General features: G+C 38.6%; 2 protein-coding genes and 1 pseudogene across 3 annotated transcripts; 1 reads left to right on the plus strand and 2 right to left on the minus strand.

Annotated features, from left to right (window-relative positions):
* Positions 1-768: 768 nt before the first annotated feature.
* On the minus strand, positions 769-9912 carry LOC149096693 (uncharacterized). Of its 2 annotated transcripts, none has more exons than XM_089280787.1 (3): positions 9826-9912; positions 1755-1841; positions 769-1494 (listed from the first exon to the last, which is right to left on the minus strand). In XM_089280787.1, the coding sequence occupies exons 2-3, from the start codon at positions 1816-1818 to the stop codon at positions 1037-1039; spliced, it is 522 nt and encodes a 173-aa protein (XP_089136913.1). In that variant the 5' UTR covers positions 1819-1841; positions 9826-9912; the 3' UTR covers positions 769-1036. The 2 variants fall into 2 exon arrangements, with proteins under 2 accessions (XP_089136913.1, XP_089136912.1); XM_089280786.1 differs by having other exon boundaries at positions 9830-9906.
* On the plus strand, positions 2251-6840 carry LOC149096694 (uncharacterized; annotated as a pseudogene).
* A 9193-nt stretch (positions 9913-19105) lies between the features above and the next one.
* On the minus strand, positions 19106-26912 carry LOC110065617 (uncharacterized). The gene is made up of 3 exons (XM_020772771.2): positions 26832-26912; positions 20813-20899; positions 19106-19866 (listed from the first exon to the last, which is right to left on the minus strand). The coding sequence occupies exons 2-3, from the start codon at positions 20874-20876 to the stop codon at positions 19406-19408; spliced, it is 525 nt and encodes a 174-aa protein (XP_020628430.2). The 5' UTR covers positions 20877-20899; positions 26832-26912; the 3' UTR covers positions 19106-19405.
* Between the last annotated feature and the right edge of the window lie 435 nt (positions 26913-27347).

A 27347-nucleotide genomic window follows, 5' to 3' on the forward strand; every position in this document is an offset into this window, starting at 1 on the left:
TATGTTTACAATACATGCAGACACAAGTACCCATTGGGTGCCTATATTTTTAGATTTGTGGATGTGGGGTCTTAACTCTACGGGATAAAGAAAAAAAAGAGCAAGTAGCATTTTTCTGCCATTGTTGTAATTCGTCCTAACAATAGTAAAGAGAGATTTACTTGGCCTTTTCATATTTGACAAAGAAAAAATTTATATGATCGTCCAGATTATCTCCTCAAAATGCTTTTGCAAAACTGCTGGCTGACACATATTTTTCGTTGGCTATGTTTCTTAGCCCTAGCCCTACCATTTTAAAATGGTTTCCGCAGTCCCTACTAAATCCCAGCTCCATGCACATTGTGACTTTTCTTGCACGGCTACACATTTAATTTTGCACGGGATTCTGCACCATATTTCTACACCTTATTTCTGTATCTTTTTTCTGTGCCTTATTTTTGCATCTTATTTCTGCATCTTATTTTTGCACCTTATTTCTGCATCTTATTTCTGCACCCTATTTCTGCATCTTATTTCTCCACCTTATTTTTGCACCTTATTTTTGCATCTTTTTTCTGCACCTTATTTCTGCACCTTATTTTTGCACCTTATTTCTGCATCTTATTTCTGCATCTTATTTCTGCACCTTATTTTTGCACCTTATTTTTGCACCTTATTTCTGCTCCTTATTTCTGCACCTTATTTCGAAAATGAGGCATTCCGTCATGACCCTAGCAACTGTAAAGCAGAAGAGAAACGATGAACAACTTTTTTTCATTTATGTCCTCGTTTTATTTTAGCTTGTTTATGTGCTTAGCCTTATGGTGTACAATAATATTGCCATCAAATCACTTACTTTAAACACATTCGTTTAACAGCTTTCTACATTTCTTATCTCCGGTTTCCCTTTCCCTTCAAGTACATGAAGCAATTTCTCTAATACTAAATATTACAAAAATTAATTGAGCTCTTAATTGCTGCAACTAGAAAGTGAAAATTGAATACTTTCAGTCAAAAAATTTGCCTGATTCTTGTAACTGAAAACGTGCCAGTATTTTTAGATATAGAGGCCATAAACATCACAGCAGACCAGTCCTCCATTGTCACTTTCAGTGCTGCCCGCCAAATCCTCACCATACCACACTCGCAACTCTTGGCCCGAGCTCACCGAGTAAGGAGAAAAACGCGGCAGGATAATCTCAGGAGAAAACGAGTTATATTCGGGTAACTCGTACCACTTTCCAGGGTGATTCTTGAGGAACGGGCTTACTGGCGTAATAATGGTATTGCTTGGAGTTGTTATGATTACATTAACGTGTTTTGGTACTGAAGGATTGTTACCACAGCCCCAGAAAGACCAGTAGGAAAATACGCTTTTAGAGCAGGTCACGTAACCGCTTAGGTAGACCAATTTTACAGCTGCTATCTTGCCACCGTAAGGAACGTTGAAACTGCCAAACGTGTTATCCTTGGCGCCAAAACATATAGGACGGGAATTCACTTTGACCCAGGAATCTAAAGATATATGAGTGGAAGAGTTAGTAAATGAATCAGTGAATTGATGTACAAACTTACATTTATAAAATAAATCGCGTCATTTTCAAACTATTGTTTAGTACTTAAATACTGACTCTTTTTGCAAGTTGCAATGCTCTTTTCCTTTCTTTTTCACACTTTCAGCTATCCCCGCCTCCAAAAAAAATTATCTCGACTGAATTTAACTGATACAGATTTGAAACAAAAAAAGTAAATAAATAAAATAAACGTCTTCTTACCCAATGCAGCAATGGAAGGGACTATCAAGAGCATCATAGCCACAAAAATTAACCTTTGGTCCATGATGTGCAGCACGGTACGAGAATCTAGAAAATAAAATAATCATACCAGAGAGATTAGAAGTACAGAATCAGTCCGAACGTAGGATAAGTCGAAACAAAGGGATAAGTAGGAACGTAAGATCAGTAGGAAAATGGAACAGTAAGAACAAAGGATCAGTGAGAAAATTAGGATCAACAAACAGCCATGAAATATTTCACAGTACTTTACATCTTCATCGTCTTGCAGCTTCTTCTACCCAATAGTGATCAAATATTATTTCTTCAGTGATAACAAAACAAAATGTCGGTCAGACAAAATGAGAGAAAGATCTAAGAGGATATCAATATTGCTTTGAAAACGAAAAGAATTTTTTTTTTGTCGATTTGCATTGCAGTGCAAGGAGCTTTACTTCTCTTTTGTCAGACAACTGAATTAATTAATAACGATTCCAAGATGGCGGGCAGTCACGGCTCCATGCGCTCCATGCGCTCCGAAATAATTCTGGTATTCTTGCTGTTCAACTTGTGGACTCTTGACTGGCAGATTTATATTCGCATTCCTAACACTCCCGGGGTTTCCAATATGCTCACATATGGATCCCAGAGGCGAATTTCAACCTACAACAGCTCACGACAGTGCAAAGTTGATTTCATCTGAATGAAAGTCAAGAAATATTTTAGTGCCAGGATCAGTCGCTATCCAAACTCCACCTCTTCATTCCAACTTAGCTGCTTAACCATCAGTGGCGACATTTTTCCTAACCCAGGACCTCCAAGAAAGCTCAACTATCAAACCAGCGCCGGTTTGAGCGTCCTTTATTTAAACGCAAGAAGTGTCAAAGCTTTCGTCCCGCTTGATGGTAATCCTTCGTGCAAAATATGCAAATTAACTATTTTACAACAGTTGGTTTACCGCCGCTCGTACGATGTTGTGTCCATTTGCGAGACATGGCTCAACGACACAGTGCTATCATCTGAAATACTTACTGGGTATAACATCTATCGTAAGGATAGAACAGGAAAGACCGGAGGTGGAGTGCTGATTGCTGTTAAAATTGACATCCGGTCTAACCGCCGCTTTGACTTAGAGAGAGAACAAATCGAACTTGTAGCCGTTGAGCTGTTTAAGGATAGCTCTAAACCAGTTATCCTTTACACATTTTATCATCCAGATCCTGGTCCTGACGATCTAAATCTGCTGAACCACTCTCTTCAACAAAATTCCGAAATGGCCTGTATGGTCTTAGTTGGCGATTTCAATCTTCCATCAATTAAATGGTCACTGGACGAGTCTACCTCAACTAGCTTACGCGGAACGGCGGAAGAGGAAGCTTTTTCTGACCTTATGGAGGATAATTTTCTTCGTCAGTTTATCAAAGGTCCAACGCATATTGCTGGAAACAAACTTGATCTGCTTCTATGTAACTTCTCCGAAGTCATAGACCATGTTTCTACAACTTCTCCTTTGCAAAATGAATTTCCCTCTGACCATTATTTGGTGGACTTTTTTATCCGACTGAAATTCAAGCGATCAAAGCGTGTGCGCCGTAAAACGTACGACTACAAAAGGGCAGATTTTGACGATCTGCGAAGTCGCCTACAGCTGCTACCTTCTGACATGTCGCACTCCGACGATGTTGACATCTATTGATCTCGGTGGAAAGATTTATTTCTAGCAGCAGTTGCTGAATGTGTCCCAATGAAGACCATTAGAGACACCAACTCTCCTCCTTGGATAGACAGGGAAGTTAAGTCTGCATTACGCAGAAAGTACCGTGCCCTGAGGAAATATCGTGAAAACAAAACCGTGGAACGGAAGCTAAAGCTTAGATCTTTAAGCAATGAAATCAAGAAACTTGTTCGACAAAAACATCGCGACTATCTCCTTAAAATTGAAGGCTCTTTAAAGGAAAACCCTAAACTATTCTGGAACTATCACAAAGCTATCCTACATCATCGACCGGGCTCGAATACTGAGATCACCTTTGACGGGAAATCAGCAAAAACTGCAGCCGAAAAACCTGAGCTTTTTAATGCTTATTTCTGCTCTGTGTTTACATCATCCAAGCAGGACAAAGCACGCAGTTTGCAAATGTATCCCATGAGAATAAATACGGAACTTTCTGAGATCACACTATCTTTCAACGAGGTGAGAGATTGCTTGTTTATTTTGGATCCGTCAAAAGCCACTGGCCCCGATGGAATTTCTGCGCGTATTCTTAAAGAGTGCAGTGAGCAGATCGCGCCAAGTCTTTGTTCCCTATTCAGCCATTCTCTGCGTACTGGGCGGTTCCCATCAGAATGGAAGTCAGCTGATGTTACTCCGGTTCATAAAAAAGATCTTTTAGAGCCAGCTGAAAATTACAGACCAATCTCACTTTTACCAATTGTGAGTAAAGTTATGGAACGCTGCGTTTGTAATAGACTTTATTCCCATGTCTCGCAATCTATTACATCCTTACAACACGGATTCATGCGTTCCCGTTCATGCTCTTCGCAACTCTTATCCGTACTCCATTCAATTGGGGAGGCACTCGACAAAAATAAACAGACGGATATTTTGTACCTTGATTTTGCCAAGGCCTTCGACACAGTTGATCACGTCATTCTTATTGAAAAGCTGAAATGGTACGGTGTCACAGGTCAACTGTTAGATTGGTTTTCTGACTACCTAAAGGACAGATCGCAGAGAGTTGTGATTGACGGCACCGCCTCTGAGCGTCTACCGGTCACTTCCGGTGTACCCCAGGGTAGTCTTATCGGCCCACTCCTCTTTGTGATATTTATTAATGACCTCCCTGATGTCATCCATGAGCAAACCAGCACCGCTCTGTATGCTGATGATACCAAGCTGCACCGTACTATTTTGTCAGTGAAGGACTGTGCTATTCTCCAGCAGGATCTGACAAGTTTAAACACCTGGAGCCACGAATCAAATATGAAGTTCAACGCCTCCAAATGCAAAGTGCTAACAATTACGCGAAAGAAAACACCTGTAAATCATGAATATCACCTTGGCGAGGTAAACATACAACGCGTTCAGGAAGAAAAAGACCTCGGTGTAACTATTACTTAAAATCTAACGCGGGACTCGCATGTAACGCGTATTGTACTCAAGGCTAATAGAATGCTGGGACTCTTAAAAAGAACTTGCCCACTTATGACCGACATCAAAGTAAGGCGGACACTTTATCTATCTCTTGTGAAGTCACAGCTTACTTATGCCACGGAAGTTTGGTCTCCTGCTAGTGTCAATTTGAGAACAATCTTAGAAAGAGTCCAGAGGCGCGCCACTCGCTGGATACTAAGAACTAGAATCGGCGAGATGTCCTACAAACAACGATTGCTGACTCTTCGCTTGTTACCACTAACATATGACAGGGAACTGAGAGATCTTTTATTTCTCTATAACTGTATTTCTGGATATACTGACCTAAAAATTGAACGATATGTTACTTTTACCACACATGGCCGGTCCCGCTCTAAGAACCCCACCCTCGTACTAAAACCTGCTTACTGTAAAACCGCAACTTTTCAAGCTTCTTTTTTCAATAGAATTGTAAAACCCTGGAACACTATCTGTAATCCCGCCCCTCAAGACAAATTTTCTAGCCCAAGTTTATTCAAATATTTTTTGCACGCCACTTATTTCACTTTACTGGACACTACCTATGATATTGACATGCCCTGCTCCTGGTTCCTCTTCCGTAACTGCCCTTGCCACCGCTCTTAATTTTCTGTGACTAATATTATCCGCATCTTGTCTTAAACTATTGTAATTAATTAGATTTAACTATAATTTTTTAACTATAAGTAATTATTAGATTTTATTGTAATTTTTATCAAATTTAAGATTTTCTGTCACCATTCTTACTAGCTTCTAGGGTTGCGCCTCGCATGGGTAACTTTATTTTCCCGTTCGCGCAATTCCTATTGGTCCTTTTCTTCTTTTAATTATATTGTAATTTTATGACCAATAAAGTTGATAGACAATAGACAATAACAATAGCCAAACATGTGAGTTCAAATTAGAGATGCTGTTTCTGCTTAAAACAAATCGACCTTGATTTCGCGCATAGAATATATTTCTTTTGTGGAACGTGTCTTGTATACCTGTACATAAAACTCTGGTTACCCTCCGAAGTCTTCGGGGCGGTTCAAAGGTTTGTTCTCAAAACTTAAAATACGGGAATGAAAACATTTTTATCTCATCATCCTCCGAATAATAAATGACTTTGTAATCACGAATTAAGCACTAAGGCGTCTGTCGACCGAGAGTCGGCCGAGTGTCGGTCGACATGTTCTTCAAGTTGATTGACCGTCGGTCGACACTATCGGTCGGCACTTGGTCGGTATGTCGGTCGACACTCGGCCGACACCTCGACCGATATGTTGCAATCAGCAATCGGTGGTGTATCGGTCGACTGTCGGTGGTACTGGTAGTTGTCAACTGTTATTTTGCTGAAATAACGGGGACGCGAAAGCAGATTCTCCATCGCCTATGCTCATATGTTAATAGGGCGAGAATACAACTCAAACTGCCATCATTTCGAATATATATCTAATGCAAGGTGAGGTCTCGACAAGCACTGAGTAGGAAAAAAGGGACTCACACCAACATATTCTGGGGTGTCCAATCGGTGGAAATCGACGATCGGAAAAGTAGTTGATGGATCGATATTAATCGATAAAATTAGTTAATCGGTATCGATTGGTATCGATCAATCGATGATCAATCGATAGTCGCAGAAAAGCAATTCATCGATTCCTATCGATTGGCAAGACAAGTTGGCACCCGACTCTGAACGTCCTGAAAACTCAAACCAATAAACGAGAAAACTAGAATGGCCAGTTGGATATTATGATATTAACGAACGTCTTTTTTTATCTTTTGCTTTTGTTCTATAATTCCTTTAGATGCACTTGGCGCGTTTGTGTGTATGTAGTTATTGTGCTAGGTACAACTTGTTTTGTCATTATTAGATTAGGCATTGCAGCGTCAATCATTATTTAACAATTACAGAAGCCTAAGCCGTGTATTACACTGTGATAAAACACGATCGGCATTTGAGAACACGAGGGAAATGTAGAAAACACGAGCCACAGGCGAGTATTTTCTACACTTCTCGAGTGTTCTCAAATGTCCGAAGTAGGCTTAGGCTTCTGAATTTGCTTTATGATATAGAAGTAATGTGGCAAAAAATAATACAACACGCTTTTTCTATGTTTTATACTCTGATAAAAGATGGGTTTTTGATCAATCAGAACGCGTGCAGGGTCCTATTTATGTTATAATTTGTAATGACTTTATGCTGTTATTGCTACTTAAGTTCATTGCTTCCAAATGTATAACGCCAGAATTTGTCTGACGAGGTATTAAATCCGTTTTTATCCTGTAAAGTTAAATCTAATACCAAAATTTCATAAGACAAATAAAAGAGAGAAGAAAATATGTCTTATTCTCATGTAAAGGTTCCAGGAATTCAAATAAAATCTGTTAACGATCTTTACTTCCAAAAGTGTGATATTAAGGACGTTCGCACCCATTGCTATATCTAGAGTTTCCCTTCACTAAATTTAGCACCCTGTTTCAAGGAAAGTTAATTTCCCTTCCTGTTATGGTGAATTTTTTAATAATGCTTCTTTACAATTAGCGCAAAAAAAGTTTCAATTGACTTCAGATGAACTTGCTCCGTTTGACGATGTGTGGAGCTTTCATTTCAGAGAATGCTGTTCATTTCCGGCGCTGGTTCCACCCTTACCTAAACAATGACTTTTTATTCCACAGTGCTTTACAGCGATTTAAACTCCTGTAGCTAGCAGAGATCAAATCTTATTTCCCCACAAAAGAGCAATACAAAATTGAACATGTCGGTCAGACTAAACTAGTGAAAAATCACCAAAGGAAGCATACTATTAACAGATACAAATTCTGCCCATTGGCACGATAACAGCGTTTCAAGTTATAAAAATGAAACTTTGACGCTCCTACCCCTTGCTTTTTCTACAAGGAAAGCAAATTATAGTGATAACCTTTTTTTTTGAATTTGTGTGCTGCACATCATGGAAATTGAAAAACACTCCGCGGGAAAATCCACTTCTACGAGAGCGAGGAAAATTAGAACGAGTTTGGCGACTACTGTAAACTACTATTGGCAATTTACCTAATTCTCTTTCGACAGGTAAATCAATTTTGAATATTACATATCTGAGGGCTTCAAGACTTGGAATTTCCCGTTGAGACTTCAGGTAGATAGATACTTAATTTAACTACGAGCAACTGGAGTTTGTTAGGCCTTTAGCTTACACAGTTGATGAGTGTATTTATGGAAACTCTAATATCTAACTACATAAATAATTTCTTATATTAAACTTAATTTATAAGATACTAAGACATTTTGTTCAATGCAACAATTAATTATCATACTTATATTGGTTTAATCCGCGTCCTAAAATTATTCCCATAATTAAACAGTAACTTTCACGTACTTACAATTGGTTCTACGTTTTCTTGCTCGTTTGGTTTTGCTAATCAGTCTTCTGAACGCAAATTGCGCCTTGAATGGACTGGAAAACTGAAAGTAAAATGTTACTAGTAAACGCTGTATAATATACTTACTTCCATACTCGACGCATCTTGTATGATGCATCACGAGATGACCGGATGACTAAAATTGCCATGATCAACATGAACAAAATATCAGCTTCAGTGAAAAAGATCGTAAATCATACTTTAGGAATGTCCCACTACATCGAGAGCATTTGAAATGTATCCTCTTCGGGCAAGCACGTGCTGAAAAGAAACACTTTGAAACACTTCTTATTTACGTGTACCCAAAAGTCTTGTTAAATTCGATACTCCAAAGTCTTCACTGGGGCTAACAGACTTGTTCTTCAAAGTTAAACTAAACGAGTGAAGAGATTTTGATTTCCTCGTCTTCCTAATAATAAATGATTCTGTTATCACGAATTAAGCACGAAACGGGGAAAAAAATAAGGGTCAACTAGCATCTAGAGTTTCCTTCCAGTAAATTTAGGATCCTGTGACAAGGAAAATTGACGTCCCTTCCTGTTATTTTCCAATCTTGTTACAATCAGGAGCAAGAAATAAACTTTTTCCTTTAACTTAAAATACTCCGTTTGACGATGTGTGGATCTCTCCTTGAGAGAATGTTGCTCATTTTTCCAGCGCTGGCCCACTCTGACGTAAAAAGTGACGCATTTTTTCACAGTGCATTCCACCGGTTTACACCCTTGTAGTTAGCAGAGATCAAATAACATTTCCCCCCCAAAAAACAATACAAATTAAAAATGTTGATCAGACGAAATGAGTGAACGATCGCCAAAGGAAAATATTGTTTACAGTGAAAACATTTTTTCCAATTGGTACGATAACAGGGCAGAACTTTATAGAGGGTGAAACATTTGCGATCCTAAACGCTACTTTTTTTACTAGGGAAGCAAATTATAGTGATGGAGATTTCTCAATTTGTGTGCTACAGATCATGGAAAAAAAGAAATTCACTTTCACGAGAACAAAGAACATAGATGTTTGGCGACTACTGCAAATTACAATTGGCAATTTACCGAACTTATTGTCTTTCGCCAGGCAAATCAATTTTGAATACGACATATTTAAGAATTTAAAGACTTAGAATTTGCTGTTTCAACTCCAGGTATATAGACATGTAGAAAGATACTTCATTTAACTTTGAGCAAATAAGGCTTGTTAGTCCTCCAGCTTGAACATCTAATGAGTCGACTTTTAAAAACTTAAAGATCTAACTAAGAAATAAATGCATATGAAAAACCGCTTGAATTTACACCGTTGATAACACTGAATGATCAAATCAGTACTTACTTTAAATTAAATACGTAAAAAACTAAAATAAGAAAACATTGGATCACGTAAAGACACAGTTTGTTCAATGCGACACATATATTACCGTACTCACATTGGTTCAATCCGAGTTCTAAAATTATTTGAATGAAATTTAAAATGGGAGTCTAACAGGGAACTTGCACGTACTTACAATTGGCTTTTACGGTCCCAAGATGTATCACTCGTTTGGTTTGGCTAATCAGTGTTGTGAACGCAAGCTGCACCTTGAATGGACTGGAAAAGTGAAAGTAAAATTTTTCTTGTAAAGCGTCATATAATAAACCTACTTCCGTACTTGACGCAACTTGAATGACCTGTAGTCACGAGATGACCGGATGACTAAAATTGCCATGGTCAACATGAACAAAATATCAGCTTCAGTGACAAAGGTCGTAAATAATACTTTAGGAATGGCGCACTACATTGCGAGGATTTAAAATGTATCCTGTTTGGGCAATTAATAGATTGGAAAATAACAGGAAGGGACATCAGTTTTCCTTGCCACAGGATCGTCAAAAGAAACACTACTTTGAAACACTTCTTGTTAAATTCGATACTCCAAAGTCTTCACTGGGGATCACAGGCTCTTTCTTCAAAGATAAACTTAGCTAGTAAAAAGAATTTGATCTCCTCCTATTCCTAATAATAAATGATTCTGTAATCACGAATTAAGCACGAAACGGGAAAAAAGTAAGGGTCAACTCATTGACGATCGGAAAAGCAGTTGATGGATCGATATTAATCGATAAAATTAGTTAATCGGTATCGATTGGTATCGATCAATCGATGATCAATCGATAGTCGCAGAAAAGCAACTCATCGATTCCTATCGATTGGCAAGACAAGTTGGCATCCGACTCTGAACGTCCTGAAAACTCAAACCAATAAACGAGAAAACTAGAATGGCCAGTTGGATATTATGATATTAACGAACGTCTTTTTTTATCTTTTGCTTTTGTTCTATAATTCCTTTAGATGCACTTGGCGCTTTTGTATGTATGTAGTTATTGTGCTAGGTACAACTTGTTTTGTCATTATTAGATTAGGCATTGCAGCGTCAATCATTATTTAACAATTACAGAAGCCTAAGCCGTGTATTACACTGTGATAAAACACGATCGGCATTTGAGAACACGAGGGAAATGTAGAAAACACGAGCCACAGGCGAGTATTTTCTACACTTCTCGAGTGTTCTCAAATGTCCGAAATAGGCTTAGGCTTCCGAATTTGCTTTATGATATAGAAGTAATGTGGCAAAAAATAATACAACACGCTTTTTCTATGTTTTATACTCTGATAAAAGATGGGTTTTTGATCAATCAGAACGCGTGCAGGGTCCTATTTATGTTATAATTTGTAATGACTTTATGCTGTTATTGCTACTTAAGTTCATTGCTTCCAAATGTATAACGCCAGAATTTGTCTGACGAGGTATTAAATCCGTTTTTATCCTGTAAAGTTAAATCTAATACCAAAATTTCATAAGACAAATAAAAGAGAGAAGAAAATATGTCTTATTCTCATGTAAAGGTTCCAGGAATTCAAATAAAATCTGTTAACGATCTTTACTTCCAAAAGTGTGATATTAAGGACGTTCGCACCCATTGCTATATCTAGAGTTTCCCTTCACTAAATTTAGCACCCTGTTTCAAGGAAAGTTAATTTCCCTTCCTGTTATGGTGAATTTTTTAATAATGCTTCTTTACAATTAGCGCCCAAAAAGTTTCAATTGACTTCAGATGAACTTGCTCCGTTTCACGATGCGTGGAGCTTTCATTTCAGAGAATGCTGTTCATTTCCGGCGCTGGTTCCACCCTTACCTAAACAATGACTTTTTATTCCACAGTGCTTTACAGCGATTTAAACTCTTGTAGCTAGCAGAGATCAAATCTTATTTCCCCACAAAAAAGCAATACAAAATTGAACATGTCGGTCAGACTAAACTAGTGAAAGATCACCAAAGGAAGCATACTATTAACAGATACAAATTCTGCCCATTGGCACGATAACAGCGCTTTAAGTTATACAAAATGAAACTTTGACGCTCCTACCCCTTGCTTTTTCTACAAGGAAAGCAAATTATAGTGATAACGTTAGTTTTTGAATTTGTGTGCTGCACATCATGGAAATTGAAAAACACTCCGCGGGAAAATCCACTTCTACGAGAGCGAGGAAAATTAGAACGAGTTTGGCGACTACTGTAAACTACTATTGGCAATTTACCTAATTCTCTTTCGACAGGTAAATCAATTTTGAATATTACATATCTGAGGGCTTCAAGACTTGGAATTTCCCGTTGTGATTTAAGGTAGATAGATACTTAATTTAACTACGAGCAACTGGAGTCTGTTAGGCCTCTAGCTTACACAGTTGATGAATTTACTTATAGAAACTCTAATATCTAACTACATAAATGATTTCTTATATTAAACTTAATTTATAAGATACTAAGACATTTTGTTCAATGCAACAATTAATTATCATACTTACATTGGTTTAATCCGCGTCCTAAAATTATTCCCATAATTAAACAATAACTTGCGCGTACTTACAATTGGTTCTACGTTCCTTAAAATTTCTCGCTCGTTTGGTTTTACTACTCAGTCTTCTGAACGCAAATTGCACTTTGAATGGACTGGAAAACTGAAAGTAAAATTTTACTAGTAAACGCTGTATAATATACTTACTTCCATACTTGACGCATCTTGAATGACGCATCACGAGATGACCGGATGACTAAAATTGCCATGATCAACATGAACAAAATATCAGCTTCAGTGAAAAAGGTCGTAAATCATACTTTAGAAATGTCCCATTACATTGAGAGCATTTGAAATGTATCCTCGTCAGTTCGGGCGAGCACGTGCTGAAAAGAAACACTTTGAAACACTTTTTATTTACGTGTACACAGAAGTCTTGTTAAATTCGATACCCCAAAGTCTTTACTGGGGCTGCCAGTCTTGTTCTTTAAAGTTAAACTTAGCTAGTAAAAAGATTTTGATCTTATCTTATTCCTAATAATAAATGATTCTATACTCGCGAATCAAGCACGAAACGGGAAAAAAATAAGGGTCAACTCAGTATCTAGAATTTCCTTTTATTGTAAATTTAGGATCCTGTGACAAGGAAAATTGACGTCCCTTCCTGTTATTTTCCAATCTTTTAATTTACAATCAGGAGCGTAAAGGAAAGTTTGACTTTAGTTTAAATTACTCTGTTCGACTATTTGTGGAGCTCTCCTTAAGAGAATGTTTCTCATTTCTGGCGCTCAGGTTCATCTCTGACGTAAAGAGTGACGCGTTGTTTCACAGAGCTTTCCGTTGGTTTACACCCTTGTAGCTAACAGAGATCAAATAAATCCCGTTTTCCCAGCAAACTGAAAGAGCAGCAGAAAGTTAAAAATATAAATGTCGATGAGACGAAATGAGTGAATGATCAACTAAGGAAAAATTTTGTCAACTGGGAAAACATTTTTCCTAATTGGTACGATAACATGCATGCAGGGCAGAACTTTATAGAGGATCAACATTTGCCCTCCTAAACACTGCTTTTTCTACTAAGGAAGCAAATCATAGTGATGGGGTTTTCTTAATTAGTGTGCTATAGATCAGGGAAATCGCCAGACACTGCGACAAAATTCACTGGCACAAACGGAAAATAATATGGAAGTTTGGCGACTACTGCGAGTTACAATTAGCAATTTACCAAACTCGTTCTCTTTCGACAGGCAAATCAATTTTGAATATGACATATTTAAGATTTTAAAGACTTGGAATTCCCCGGTCTGACTCCAGGGAGATAGATATGTAGATAGATAGGTAGATAGATACTTCATTTAACTTCCAGCAATTGTAAATTGTTTGGCCTCTAGCTTGAACATCCAATGACTCGAGTTATAGAGAGGGTGGCAAAGGTGGGGTACCAATCACGCATCACGCTGAATTTTTCTATTAAATCACGCGTTACGGAGAATTGTTTTTTTCACCAATCACGCGTCACGTAAAAAGAAGTAAGTACATCGCCAATTTTACTTTGCGTCGTGTGAAAAACTCAACAGACTTCGCCTCCACCATCGCCAGTGAAGAGATCCAGTACCACGAGATCATGGTGTCTTTCGACGTAGAGTCACTGTTTACCAACGTACCGATCGAGGGCGCCGTACAAGCTGCACTACAAAAAATGGAGAACAACGCAGGCCTGGCTGACCGCATGACACTTACACCAGTTCAAATCGCGGACCTCTTGGATTTCGTATTAAGATCTACGTACTTCCAGTACAACGGATCGATTTACGAACAACGAGACGGCGCAGCCATGGGAAGCCCTGTATCAGCGGTTATTGCTAATCTTTACATGGAGATATTTGAAGAACAAGCAATAGAGTCCCCACCTTGGAAGCCTAAGATCTGGAAACGCTACGTATATGATACTTTCACCATCCTGGATCGGGACAGAGTTGATGAGTTCCTGCAACACCTAAACAGTCAACAACCATCAATCCGTTTCACCATGGAGATCGAGAATAACAGCAAGATCACCTTTCTCGACACGTCAGTTTATAGAGAACCTGATGGCCGCCTTACCACCAGTGTCTACAGGAAACCAACACATACTGATCAGTACCTAGCGTATGATTCATACCACCCTCAGTCAGTAAAGCGCGGTATTGTGACGTGTCTGTACGACCGGGTTAAACGTCTCGTGACCAAACCATCAGTAATCGCTGAAGAGAAGAAACATCTGTCATCTGTACTTGTTTCTAACGGATATCCCTCCTCGTTTGTACAGAAGATCACAAAGGCACGAACAACCCCAAGAAGAGAGCCCGTCGCGGAATTTAAATCCACCGCCGTTTTACCTTATGTCCAAGGAGTTTCGGAGTCTCTCCGCCGCTACCTAGAACAGCAAGGCATTCGCACCGTCTTCAAGTCCGACACGACACTTCGGTCACACTTAGTGCGACCAAAGGACACCGTCAACCCGGCTAAACAGGATGGTGTTGTCTACAGGGTTCCCTGTGAGTGCGGCAAAGTCTACATCGGAGAAACAGGGAGATCTATGCAGGAGAGGATCAAAGAACACGACAGGGATATACGACTCGCCCGTACCCAGACCTCCGCCGTTTCTGAACACACCTACGAGACCGGCCACTATCCTATCTGGAATGAGGTCAAGTTTATTGATCGAGATCCTCACTGGTACACACGTAGGGTCAAGGAAGCTATTCACATAAGACTTCACCCTAATAACATCAACAGGGACAGTGGAATTGAAATTCCTGAAGCGTGGATGCCCACGATCAAAAAACACAACAACAGGAGAACGGTACAACAGCGGACCACTAAGGGAACAGCTTATCGTCGGAACAATGGAACAATAGGAGGATCGAAATGCACCAATCACAGCCGACCTTTGTGATATAAATGATACCGTGCAATCAGTCGACCTTATCGCCTGAAGAAGACTGGCAGTAAGCAGTCGAAACGTCGCGATCTACATCTAAAGTGATTACATCGTGTGACAAACGATGATACACTTTATCAATAGTCACCTATTTACACGTTTATACTTTGCTTTTGTTCTTCTTCTTATTTTTATCTCGCCTTTTCTTGCATATATTTTATCATTTTGCGTTCCATTTTTATCCGTCGAAGGCTGTAGATTGACAGCCGAAAGCTTATGTTGTTTTTTGAAATATCTTAGCCAGCGAACATTTTTATCTTTTGATTACGAAGAGGCCAAGTAAATCTCTCCTTATTATTGGTAAGCTGAATTGCAACAATGGCAGAAAAAGGCTAGTTGCTCTTTTTTTTTCTTTATCCTGAAGAGTTAAGACCCCACATCCACAAATCTGAAAATATAGGCACGCAATGGGCACTTGTGTCTACATGTATTGTAAACACAGCAGACACAAAAAAGGGCTCCAGATGCAATTCAAGTGCACACGATAGTTTCCGTAATTTCAAACTTACTGAGAGGTGAACGTTAAATTTTGATCGGTTCAGGAAACTAAAATTCACGATGAAGTCTAACGCAGCTAATCTACCACGCCGCGGCTGGAAATAAACCATTTCCGTATTACTTTTAGCCTCTTACACAAAGCGAGTCTTGGTGTCCATCCTTTCAAATGAAAGCGAGATTTCATTCACATGCAAATTAAAGTCATCTTCATATGAATGGTTGAGCACCAGGCCTAGCTTCAGTGGATGGTGAGGCTTAAGGCAGCTCGGAAATGGGCTATTAAGCAATAGATCAAAATTCTAATAAAGCAATGCCAAATGGAGGATAAAGGTAAAAGGTCAAGTCTGCATACGAGCCAGGTGGTCCGTCAGGCCGGAACTTCTCTACAGTTTCTGTAGCATGAAACGACAAGGGGTATTTCTACTCCTCCCTGGATGGGATGCCAGTCCATCGCAGGGTTACCCACAGCATTAAATTCGCTGGTACCCATTTATACACCTGGGTGGAGAGACACGGTGAGAGTGAGTGTCTTGCCCAAGAACACAACGCAATGTTCCCGGATAGGGCTCGAACCGAGAACGCTGGATCCGGAGAGGAGTGCACTCACCATGAGGCCACCGCGCCACCGCGCCACCGCGCCACCCACAACAAAGAACCAGGTTAAATTTATTTGGGCTTATATGACAAGCTAATACATTAGTCTTAGAGAACTTAAGCAAGGCAGATCAAATCTCGCAGGTGGTAGCCAAAACCAAGTACTAGAAACTGTAATGATTAAAGAATGAAAAATAAACAACATTTATTATATGGCCAGCTCCGTGAGCGGGCAAGATGAATCAAATCCTGCGCTGTGATTGGCTGCCCGAACGGGCAAGATGGAGCTATCTTGACCGCTCGGGACTACCCGCCGTGTCCCGCAAGAAGAACTTCCTCTATAGTCATATAATAAATACTTTATTGACCAAGCTTGTTTGATCAAGATGGCTAAATATTGGCCTCGTTCTTTTTTAGCGTGTTTCTGGACCTCGACTCCGTCTCGGTCCATAAACACGCAAAAAAAGAACTTGGCCAATATCCAGCCATCTTGACCTCACACTTGGTCAATAACTCATATATATTGCAGATGTTTCTCTTTAATTATAGACATTCCTTAAATGAAAGAATATATTGAGGATAAAGAGCCACTTCGTTTATGTTTTTTCTTAGTTAATAATCATGATTGTTCACCGAGAGTTATGATTGAAACCAGAAATAATAAGTCTAGCTGGGTAAGTTGTACCGTGTTTCTAAAACTGAAGGCATACCGTATGCTTTATGTTTTCACCGATATACCAGAGAACCAATATATTGGTGAGCATCAAGTTTGTTTTAGTCAGATGTTTTCAAATGGAGTATCATTTCTCTTCTCCTAAGTTGACGTGCGGAGTCAAGTTTACAAACACAGCCTGTTTTAAGTTGAAAGCTATCGTTAAAAGCAACTATACACACTCTTATCACACAGGATTAACAACACCTTCTATCGTTTGCAAATGTCTGCATTGGTTCAGGAAATATTTGAGTTTCAAAAAAAAGGGTAAAATATGTAATTGTAATAATTGATTACGTCATATAACTCAGCTAAATATTACATCAAGTATCAAGTAGCGCTATCTCGGTCAATTTCCAGTAGAAACCTTCGCAACTTGGCAGGCTAATAATCCTACGTGCAACACATCTAGGCCTATAAAAAATTCCGTTCCCATGACAACCCACTATTTTCTAGTACCCTCCAACCTGATTTGTGCACCTTCAGTGGTCGCAGATTCTAGTTTCCCAGTAGACAATAGGTTCGCTTTCCTCTTGAATAAAGCCAAGAAATTTCTGTCGTTCGCCTGAAACGCCGATACCAGCGCCATAAGAATCTCTTAGCGCAGCCACAACAAGGTCAGGTTTCACTCTTGATTCTCTTCGGTCAGCCCCAAACTTTACTTGCATGTCGATCTCGCAGCCGGAGACATGCAGAGATGCTCCAAGGCAAGCCATCGCTTTGTCCGGTTTAATCCATGTCGCCGCTTCAGTTTCCTTCGCTGGGTCGTACCAGTTCTGATGCATCACACAACCATCGATTAAATCTTCTACGTACAATTCCATATCGTGTTTGTTGTCGCCCGTTGTTTTGAGACTCGGAAACGGAGAACTGGGAGACGCCATCGTGTTGTTCCAGAGTTCCGATCAAGAACGGCTTAAATATTTTCAACTCCCTGCCACCATGCATGTTGCACCATGCCGTGCAATCGATCAAGTAACTTTAATATGCAAAACTAAGTTCTTAGACGTAGTGCAAACAGTGAAAGTGAAGTCCGTGCCCACGCGTTGGAATGTGCAAATTGTTGCATGTGCAACACTAGGATGACTCCATCTATTTGCATATCTCAATGGGTTTGATAGCAAAGACAATGTTCTTAATAAAATCACTGATCATCTTGATACTAATCTCTAGATTTTTGGCTATTTATATTTGGACTCGGGCAAAAAAGCCACAGCCATCTCAGCCTATGCATCTCATTCAACCAGACAAAATGTTCTTCCCATTTTTGACTGCAATACCAGGAAGACCTCAACAATGATCTTGCAACAAAATTGCACGCTTTTTGTCATTAAAATATCTTTTTTCAAATAAAGATTTCATAATTTAAAAGAAAAGTGCGCGAGCGCTCATAAAAAGAAAAGTAGAAAAAGAGTATTATACAAATTTCTTGGAATTTGATTTATCCGAGTTCAGTGGCTCACAACCACTTTAATTTGCCCAATAGTTGACTTGGGGATCGCCAAATATCACGCGTTAGAAATCTCGAGCTCATAAGATAATTGTTACTAGGAGGAGTGAAAACAAGTCTATTTTAATTCCCCCGACATGGTGCTAATGTTGTCTGACACCAACTTGTCCATAGGGTGGTCCCTTGTGCGCAGCCTGCTGCTTTAAGTTGATTTATGGCTTCAACACTGTTGCCTTCCATAAAGTTTTTGTAAAGTTTCACGCATACCGTAAAAAAAAAACAAACAAACAATGATTGTGTTCGTCGTTTGGTAACAACGTAGTTCCGTCTCAGGGAATAACCGAGTGTTTAATTTATAGTCTCCTGCAGTTGTTACATGTTCTTGGGACGTTGCTATCGTTGCTATTGTAGATTTAAGGCACATGTGCGGTGTTAAAAAAAGAAGAAGAAGAAGAAGAAGAAGAAGAAGAAAAAGAGGAAGAAGAAGAAGAAGAGGAAGAAGAAGGAGAAGAAGAAGAAGGAGAAGAAGAAGAAGAAGAAGAAGAAGGAGGAGGAGAAGGAGGAGGAGGATGAGGAGGAGGAGAAGAAGAAGAAGAGGAAGAAGAAGAAGAAGGAGGAGGAGGAGGAGGAGGAGGAAGAAGAAGAAGAAGAAGGACGAGGAGGAGGAGGAGAAGAAGAAGAAAGAAAGAAAGAAAGAAAGAAACAACTCATTGCTTGACAGCTTCGCTTTATTTTAGTTGCTTAAATTAAAGAAAAATCAATTCGTTATGCGCCTTATGTGTACAATAAAATACCCATATAATCACTTAGTTCAAACACAGTTGTAACACAGTCTTCTACATTTCTTATCTCCGTTTTTCCTTTACCTCCAGGGTCTTAAAGCAATAACTATAATAGTAAATGTTACTATAGAACTCTTAACCGCTGCACCTAGAAAGCCAAAAAGAAAATTGAATCATAACAGAAAAATCTGCCGGACACTTTCAACGGCAATCTTGTTAGGACTTATATCAGTCATAGAGAGCGTAAACATTACAGCAGACCCGTCCGTCATTGTCGTGTTCAGTGAAGCCCACCAAATCCTCACCATACCACAGTCGCAACTCTTCGCCCGAGATCACCGGGAAAGGAGAAAAACGCGGCAGGATAATCTCAGGAGAAAACGATTTAAATCTGGGTAAATTAGAAAACTTTCCAGGCGGAGTACTCTTGAGGAACGGGCTTTGTGGCGTAATAATGTAACTGGTTGAATTTGTTATGACGACACCAACGTGATCTTTTACTGCAGGCCTTTTGCCACAGCCCCAGAAGGACCAGTAGGAAAATTTTCTCCTATCGCAGGTCACGTAACCGCTTAGGTGGACCAATTTTACAGCGGTTATCTTGCCACCATAAGGGACGCTGAAACTGCCAAACGTGTTTTTCCTGGCGCCAAAACATACAGGATAGGAATTCAGTTTGACCCAGGGATCTGAAAAAATTTGAGTAGATGAGTAAGTAAATTAATTTTGCATTGATATACAAATTTACGTTAATAAAATTCTCAAGTAAATTAAGGCAAGGGCCTCCAGTTTTTCACCCGGAAAGTTAGGGGGTAGTGTATATTTTGAAGCTTCAGTTGTAGCAGCATGAAACTTTGCCAGGTCAAAAGGTTGACAGTTTGTGTCAATTTGGAATGTCGAAAATATGCAAATTAGGTCACGTGACCTCTTCAAACCAAAAAATCTCTTTTGTTAAATGGGAACACTTTTCTTATGTCCTTAAACTTTGATGTTAGTTTCATGAGTTAAGGGTCAATAGATGCATCGTTTCTGCGCTTGGAAAAGTTAAGATACTTAAAAAGAAACTTTTAAAAAGACAAATCACTTTTATCGGAGGACTGGGTACTAGTAGAAGAAACAGTTTATTTCCAAAAATAATGAGCTATTCAACAATTGCCAAGCACAGTTCCTTTGCTGTTGTCATTAGGACTTGTCCTGTACCAGTTCTGTTGAAACCTTCTTTTTGCAAACTGTTCCCATTTTTGCTCAAAGAATTTCCACGATTTTTTGGCCGTATCAAGTCACGTGACCTAATTTGCATAAGTTTTACAAATCAAAAATAATCACTTTAGAAGATGTATTTGTCTCCCAAAAGTTTATGTTGTTATGAACTAAGCCTCAGAATGTAGACCACCCCCTAACTGTTTTGAGGAAAATAATTGCTGACCCATGCCTTAATTTTCCTGAGTTAAAGGTGCTATTTTTAATCATAATGTTTGCTTACTCAAATACTGATCGCGACTCTTTGTATAAGTTGCAATGCTCTTTTCCTTTCTTTTTCACAATTCCACCTATCCCCGCCCCCCAAAAACATGTATCTCGACTAAATTAAACTGATGCAGATTTTTTTTTTTTTTTTTTAAACTATATTCTTACCCATTGCAGCAATAGAAGGGAGTATCAAGAGCAGCATAGCCGCAAAAATTAACCTTTGGTCCATGATGTGCAGCACGGTACGAGAATCTAGAAAATAAAATGATCAAAGCAAAGAGATAAGAGATGCAGAATCAGTCCGAACGTAGGATTAGTCGAAACATGGGATGAGTAGGAACGTCACATAATATCAGTAAGAAAATGGAACAGAAAGAACAAATGATCAGTGAGAAAATTAGGTTCAATAAACAGCCATGAACTGTTTCACAGTGTTTTACATCTTCATCGTCTTGCAGCTTCTTCTAACCAACAGTGATGAAATAATATATTATACAAAATGTCGGTCAGACAAAACGAGAGAAAGATCTACTCTGCTAACATCTGAAGATATCAATTTTGCTTTCAAAATGCCTTCTACTTTAGGGGTGGACCGTGAAATTAAAGGAGTTCGAGTTTGAATGTTGTGCAAATAGTATAGGTAATCGTATAAACGTAGTGTAGTAAAGGGTTTTTAAAACTACGAATTATGTTGGAAAATTGTCCAAAAATTTCTCAAGCTTTCATATTATTAATCAGTTTACAATACGCCTAAGAATATTAAGAACACGTCTGTATTGCCGATTTGCTGGCCACTTTGTGACTTCGTAATATACCCGTAGAAGGCGAAGAATACAATTGAATATATGAAAGTTCATATATTTGAAGTGCGTAGAATGATATGAAGATATGATTGACCATCGCAGTTATGCACAAAGGTTTCGTATTAAAGGTTCCATAGAGTTATAGTTCATGAAATGCATTCTGTACAATAATAATTAAGTATACGCTATGACCTGGTGACCTTTATAGATCAAGTCTTAGTGATTAACTTAAATTTGTCTTAAAATTTTATATAACGTACTCCTCTATCACCACATCCATCGCAGCATAAAATTAAGCGAATTAAAAACCTTAAAATCAATATTTTGCTACTGGAAGCGAATTTTTTGAAGCAACAGTTTATTAAACTGCTTTCCCCTGACGTGTCAGTATGTCAATATGCAAACTAGTTGGAATTTCGGCGAAAATTCTCAGACTTTGGTGGCGTTTTTCAAACCGGCCGCTGAAAAACCCAAGCAAATTTTTATATCTCTTGAGAGAGAAGTATTTCAACGCTTTACAGCCATAAAATGAGCTTGATTCGAGCTCGGCCACATAAAGAAAAGTCTTTTTGAAATTACAGACTTAAACTTGCTTTACAACGGCCACTGTCAAATATATGTTTTTCGTAGTGACAGCTACCATCTGGAAGCGAAAAACAGACAAATATAGAGTGCCAAAAACTTCTAATTCCCGAAGATATAATTTTAACTGTTAACGCGAGGACGTTTTTGCAATGCTTTTTTTTTTTTTTGCCAATAGGCCATTTTACAGTTGTGTGCTCAGTTATCTGGCCTTTGAATGCAAGCGAGGCTCGAGGTGACCTTGCTTTGATACAGATCAGACCTCTCTGATCTGCTTTTCTCATTCAAATGCCAACTAGTTAGCATGAGAACAAGATGATTTACACAACAAAAATGGTGAGGTCTGTATCAAAACAAGGTCACCTTCATCCTTGCTACCATTTAGAGGCCAGGTCACTGAGCAAACAACTGTAAAATGGTCTATTTATTCGGCCATAACATGGCTAGAGAGAGCGCGCAATCTATTTTCCCAAATATTCCTGAAAGTAGGCCGTATTTAGAAAAATGAACCCCAAAATCTTTGAAAACTCATAAATACCTCGCAACTCGAAACAAAGGTAAGTTAAATTTAAACCCTGGCCACGCTTTGCTCGATTTTTCTATGCATTTGCTCTTAAACTCCTGTAGCTAGCAGATATCAAATCTTAATTCCCAACAAAAAAGCGATACAAAATTAAATATGTCGGTCAGTCAAAACGAGTAAATGATCACCAAAGGAAACATATTATGCAACAGATACAACTTCTCTCCATTGCTACGATAACAGCGCTTTATAGAGGTTGAAACGTTGACCATCCTACCCACTGCTTTTTCTACCAATTATAGTTAAGAGAGTTTCTTGAATTTGTCTGATGCAGATCATGGAAATTGCAAAACACTCGGCGGCAAAATCCACTTCCATCAGAGCGACGAACAGCAGAAGTTTGGCGACTGCCTCAAGTTTTGATTGGCAATTTACCGAACTAATTTTCCTTCGACTGTTCAATTCAATTTTGAATGCTACGTATCTTAGGGTTTAAAGACTTGAAATTTCCCGTTATGATTTAAGGTAGATAGATACTTTATTTAACTACGAGCAACTGGAGTTTGTTAGGCCTCTACCTTAAACAGTTGATCAGTTTACTTATAAAACCTCTAAAATCTAACTACAGAAATATTTTAAAAAATTAAAGTTAATGTATAAGATACTAAAACATTGGATCACTTAGAGACACAGTTTGGTCAATCCAGCGCATTCATTATCTTACCTAGCTTGGTTCAATCCGAGTAATAAAATCATTTTCATAAAATTTACAAACGAAGTTGAACAGGTAACTTGCGCGCCCTTACAATTGATTTAGAGTCCCTTAAAATTTCTCGCTCGTTTGGTTTTGCTAATTAGTGATTTGAACGCAAACTGCAACTTGAATCGACTGGAAAACTGAAAATAAAAATCTGCTGGTAAAAGCGTTGTGCGATCTGTTTATATTCCGTACTTGGCGCATCTTGAATGACTTGTAGTCACGACATGACCGCATGACCAAAAACGCCATCATCAACATGAACAAAATAACAGGTTCAGGGCCAAAGGTTGTAAATCATACTTTAGGAATGACCCGCTACATCGAGAGGATTTGGAATGTATCCTCTTTGGGCAAGCAAACGTCCATTTTTGTATCAAGTTAACTTTTTGTTTCTCCTGCTTGAAGTTTGCTTTCAGCCCCTTTCAGTTACATCGAAAATAATCCCTTTCCAATTCGTATATTTCGAATCTGTGCAAGTGCTAAACTACTCAGAAATCATTTGAAGGGTTTCTTTTAAACAGCCGCGGCAATATTCAAACCCTACACAACACACTCTGCTGGCGATATATAGATCGTTTACACTGTCAGGCAATAAAAAATAAATCGAAATACATCCACGTTTTAGGCCTGTGCGTTTCCCCAAACTTGAGACATTCGTTGGGATGTTTCGCGGAAATTTACAGAGCTCAATATGAAAACGCCATGTTGGTGTACATCCGTGGTAAACCAGTATGGTGACCGAAAAATGGTGTAAACATGTGGAACTTCCTTTAACTATTTAGGCGACTGATTATCAGTACTGAACAAATAAGCGTTTGCATAAGCACTTTTCCTGATGCTCTTCCTAATGATGAAGATAAAAGATTTGGTGGCTCTTTAGTTTTGGATTTTAGAAAGTGACGACGTCACGTGAAAACAATCTATATTTACGAGTGACACTCTATCTTACGCAGCTTTTCTTTCCATGAATTTTCTAAAGCAACCATCGACCCCATAGAAAGTACAGCATATAATTCAGCACGCGAAACTACCAACGGTAGCACCACAACGAACAAGTTCAGATGTCATTGTTTCGTACCGGACTTTTGACTGGCTGGATTTTAAAACGTTGGAATCTATTGTTTCAGTTCTACCATCTGATTGGTTTTCATTGTCTGGGTGGCCCCCGTTTTAGCACTGTAAGTAAGGTGCACATTTCGTGACGTGGTGGATAGCTTTTAATTGATGGCAAATATCAACAATAGGCATAACCAAATACACATTATTCTAACATGGATAGTGAAAGCAATCAACAAAGTTCACAAAAGGTATAAAATGTTTGTTTGGGGACTTCAATATTGTTTCTGTGCTGGCGTACTGTTTGTATAGAACTTTACGATTTTTGGCTTTTTGAACATCCGCTTAAACCCAAAAGCCATTTCTCTGTCTGAACGTAACTCAAAATCAACAAGAAATATTTATAGCTAAGCATTTTGCTATCGATATTGAGTAAAAATTGGGCGAAAAGAAGCATTTGAGAAACTTCTTTCAAACATAATTTATGGTTACCAAGATTTCTTTATATGTCGCGCGATGGCTCCAGTTTCTCGAGACTCACATTGTCAAGTTTCATAGGACTAAAATAATTACATTCGCCTTCAAACTTCATGCTAAACATTTTCACTTTTAATGCAAAGCTATTAAATAACTTTAAGAATAACCTCTTTTGTATACAGTATCCTAAGCTGGAAGCACCAATATTAGCTAACATTTGTAATCGCGTGCTCATTTATCGTAAACAAACACCGTGCCATGTGGACTGAGTCGAATATTTCCGCTGATGAATAAAAATAGACAGCATTTACATTGCCGTTCCTTGGTTCACAGTTTTAGCTCGGCTTAGAGTACAGTTCCATCGTTTGGAAACAATTTTCGACCTTGGCTGGATACAGACTGAACTATTTGTTGCCACTCGAAAATGCAATTCAACTTTAAACTTGCTTATTTCTACGACATTAATTTACAATATTTTTCTAACGATCTCCAACACCATCTGATATCGTTATATCTCACCTCCACCATCTTACTCGATGGTGCAGCACTCACTTCCAATATGGAACCTCTAGTGCAATATATGTACTTGACGTATCTTGAATGACTTGTGGTCAGGAGATGATCGCATGACCATAGACGCCATGATCAACATCAACAAAATAACAGCTTCAAGGAGGAAGGTCGTAAATCATACTTTAGGAATGGCCCACTATCATTGAAAGAATTTGAAGTGTATCCTCTATGGGCAGGAACTTGCTCAAAGGGTTAATTGCATAACATACGCCCTTTGAAAAAAGTACCAGGTTTAATTTCTCGTTCAGGTTTCGCAGATTGTACGCGCTCTAGTTACTTCTGAGTATAGTTCTTCCCACTCATTTCTATTTTGAAACACTTCTTATTTACCTATACATTAAATTCTTCTTAAATTCGGTACTACGAAGTTTTCACAGGGACTCACAGGCTTGTTGTCAAAAGTTAAACTGAGCGAGTCAAGAGATTTTGATCTCCTCCGGCATATCCTAATAATAAATGACTCTGTTATCACGAATTAAGTACCAAACGGGAAAAAATAGGATCAACTCGGCATCTAGAGTTTCGTTTCAGTAAATCTAGGATCCTGTGACAAGGAAAATTGATGTCCCTTTCTCTTATTTTCCAATGTTTTAATTTATGACGGGGAGCACAAAGAAAAGTTTGAATTAAGTTTAAATTACTCCGTTTGACGATGTGTGGAGCTTCCTTGAGAGAATGTTGCTCATTTTTCCGGCGCTGGTTCCACTCTGACGTAAACAGTAATACTTTGTTTCACAGTGCTTTCCATCGGTTTACACCCCTGTAGCTAGCAGAGACCAAATCTCCCTTTCCCAGAAAAGAGCAATAGAAAATTGAAAGTGTCAGTCAGACTATATGAGTGGATGATCACCAGAGGAAAAATGATGTTAACAGCGAAAACATTTATCCCAATTGCTACGATAACAGGGCGGATCTTTAGAAAGAGTGAAACATTTGCGCTCCTAAACACTGCTTTTTCTACCAGGGAAGCAAATCATAGCGATGGGGTTTTCGCCAAACACTCTGCGACAAAATTCACTTGCACAAGAGCAAAGAATATAGAAGTTTGGCGACAACTGCAAGTTACAATTGGCAATTGATCGAACCCATTCTCTTTCAACAGGCAAATCAATTTTTAATATGACATAGTTACGAAATTAAAGACGTAGAATTTGCTGTGTCGATCCCAGGTAGATAAACATGTAGAAAGAGACTTTATTTAATGAATTTACATCGTTAATGACACTGACTGATCAAATCAGTACTAACTTTAAATTTAATACATAAAATAACAAAACATTGGATCACGTAGACACAGTTTGTTCAATGCGACATATTCATTATCATACTTGCATTGGTTCAATCCGAATTCTAAAATTATTCTGATAAAATTTACAAGGGGAGTTTAACAAGTAACTTGCAAGTACTTACAATCGGTTCTAAATCCCAAGTTGTCTCGCTCGTTTGGTTTTGCTAATCAGCGTTGTGAACGCAACTTGCACCTTGAATCGACTGGAAAGGTGAAAGTAAAAATCTGCTAATAAAGCGTTATATACTATACCTATATCCTTACTTGACGCATCTTGAATGATTTGTAGTCACAAGATGAGCGAATGACTACTAAACGGCACGCAATGCAAGATAAGATAAGATAAGATAAGATAAGAACCTTGATTTAAGTGTCAAAGTATTAAGCCCTAGCGGACTAATTGGGGACACAATACCAGTTTTCTGAAAGAGCATGTATGGTGTCTAATAAGAATCAAGACTTTGCATATTTTTTTTTTTACTTTAGTAATTTTAATCCCGAAGAATGTATACATTTCATAATAGCATATTTAGTATAGTTCCAAATCCTTAAACTGCGCAAAATGTCATGTAGTTTGCCCTTCCAATATATTAACTTAATATAGACCGTTCTACATTTTCATTCCTTTTATTTCCACT

Source organism: Orbicella faveolata, unplaced genomic scaffold (assembly GCF_042242905.1).
Source record: "Orbicella faveolata isolate gen_17 unplaced genomic scaffold, um_ofav_v1 contig_48, whole genome shotgun sequence".
NCBI classification, from domain to species: domain Eukaryota; kingdom Metazoa; phylum Cnidaria; class Anthozoa; order Scleractinia; family Merulinidae; genus Orbicella; species Orbicella faveolata.

What these genes read in the sequence shown, in the direction of transcription:
- LOC149096693 (XM_089280787.1), bottom strand. Translation starts at nt 1,818, where the DNA reads ATGGACCAAAGGTTAATTTTTGTGGCTATGATGCTCTTGATAGTCCCT. An exon ending in CCCTTCCATTGCTGCATTGG is followed by an intron (nt 1,495 to 1,754) that starts GTAAGAAGACGT and finishes ATATATCTTTAG; the next exon opens with ATTCCTGGGTCAAAGTGAAT.
- LOC110065617 (XM_020772771.2), bottom strand. Translation starts at nt 20,876, where the DNA reads ATGGACCAAAGGTTAATTTTTGCGGCTATGCTGCTCTTGATACTCCCT. An exon ending in CCCTTCTATTGCTGCAATGG is followed by an intron (nt 19,867 to 20,812) that starts GTAAGAATATAG and finishes AAATTTTTTCAG; the next exon opens with ATCCCTGGGTCAAACTGAAT.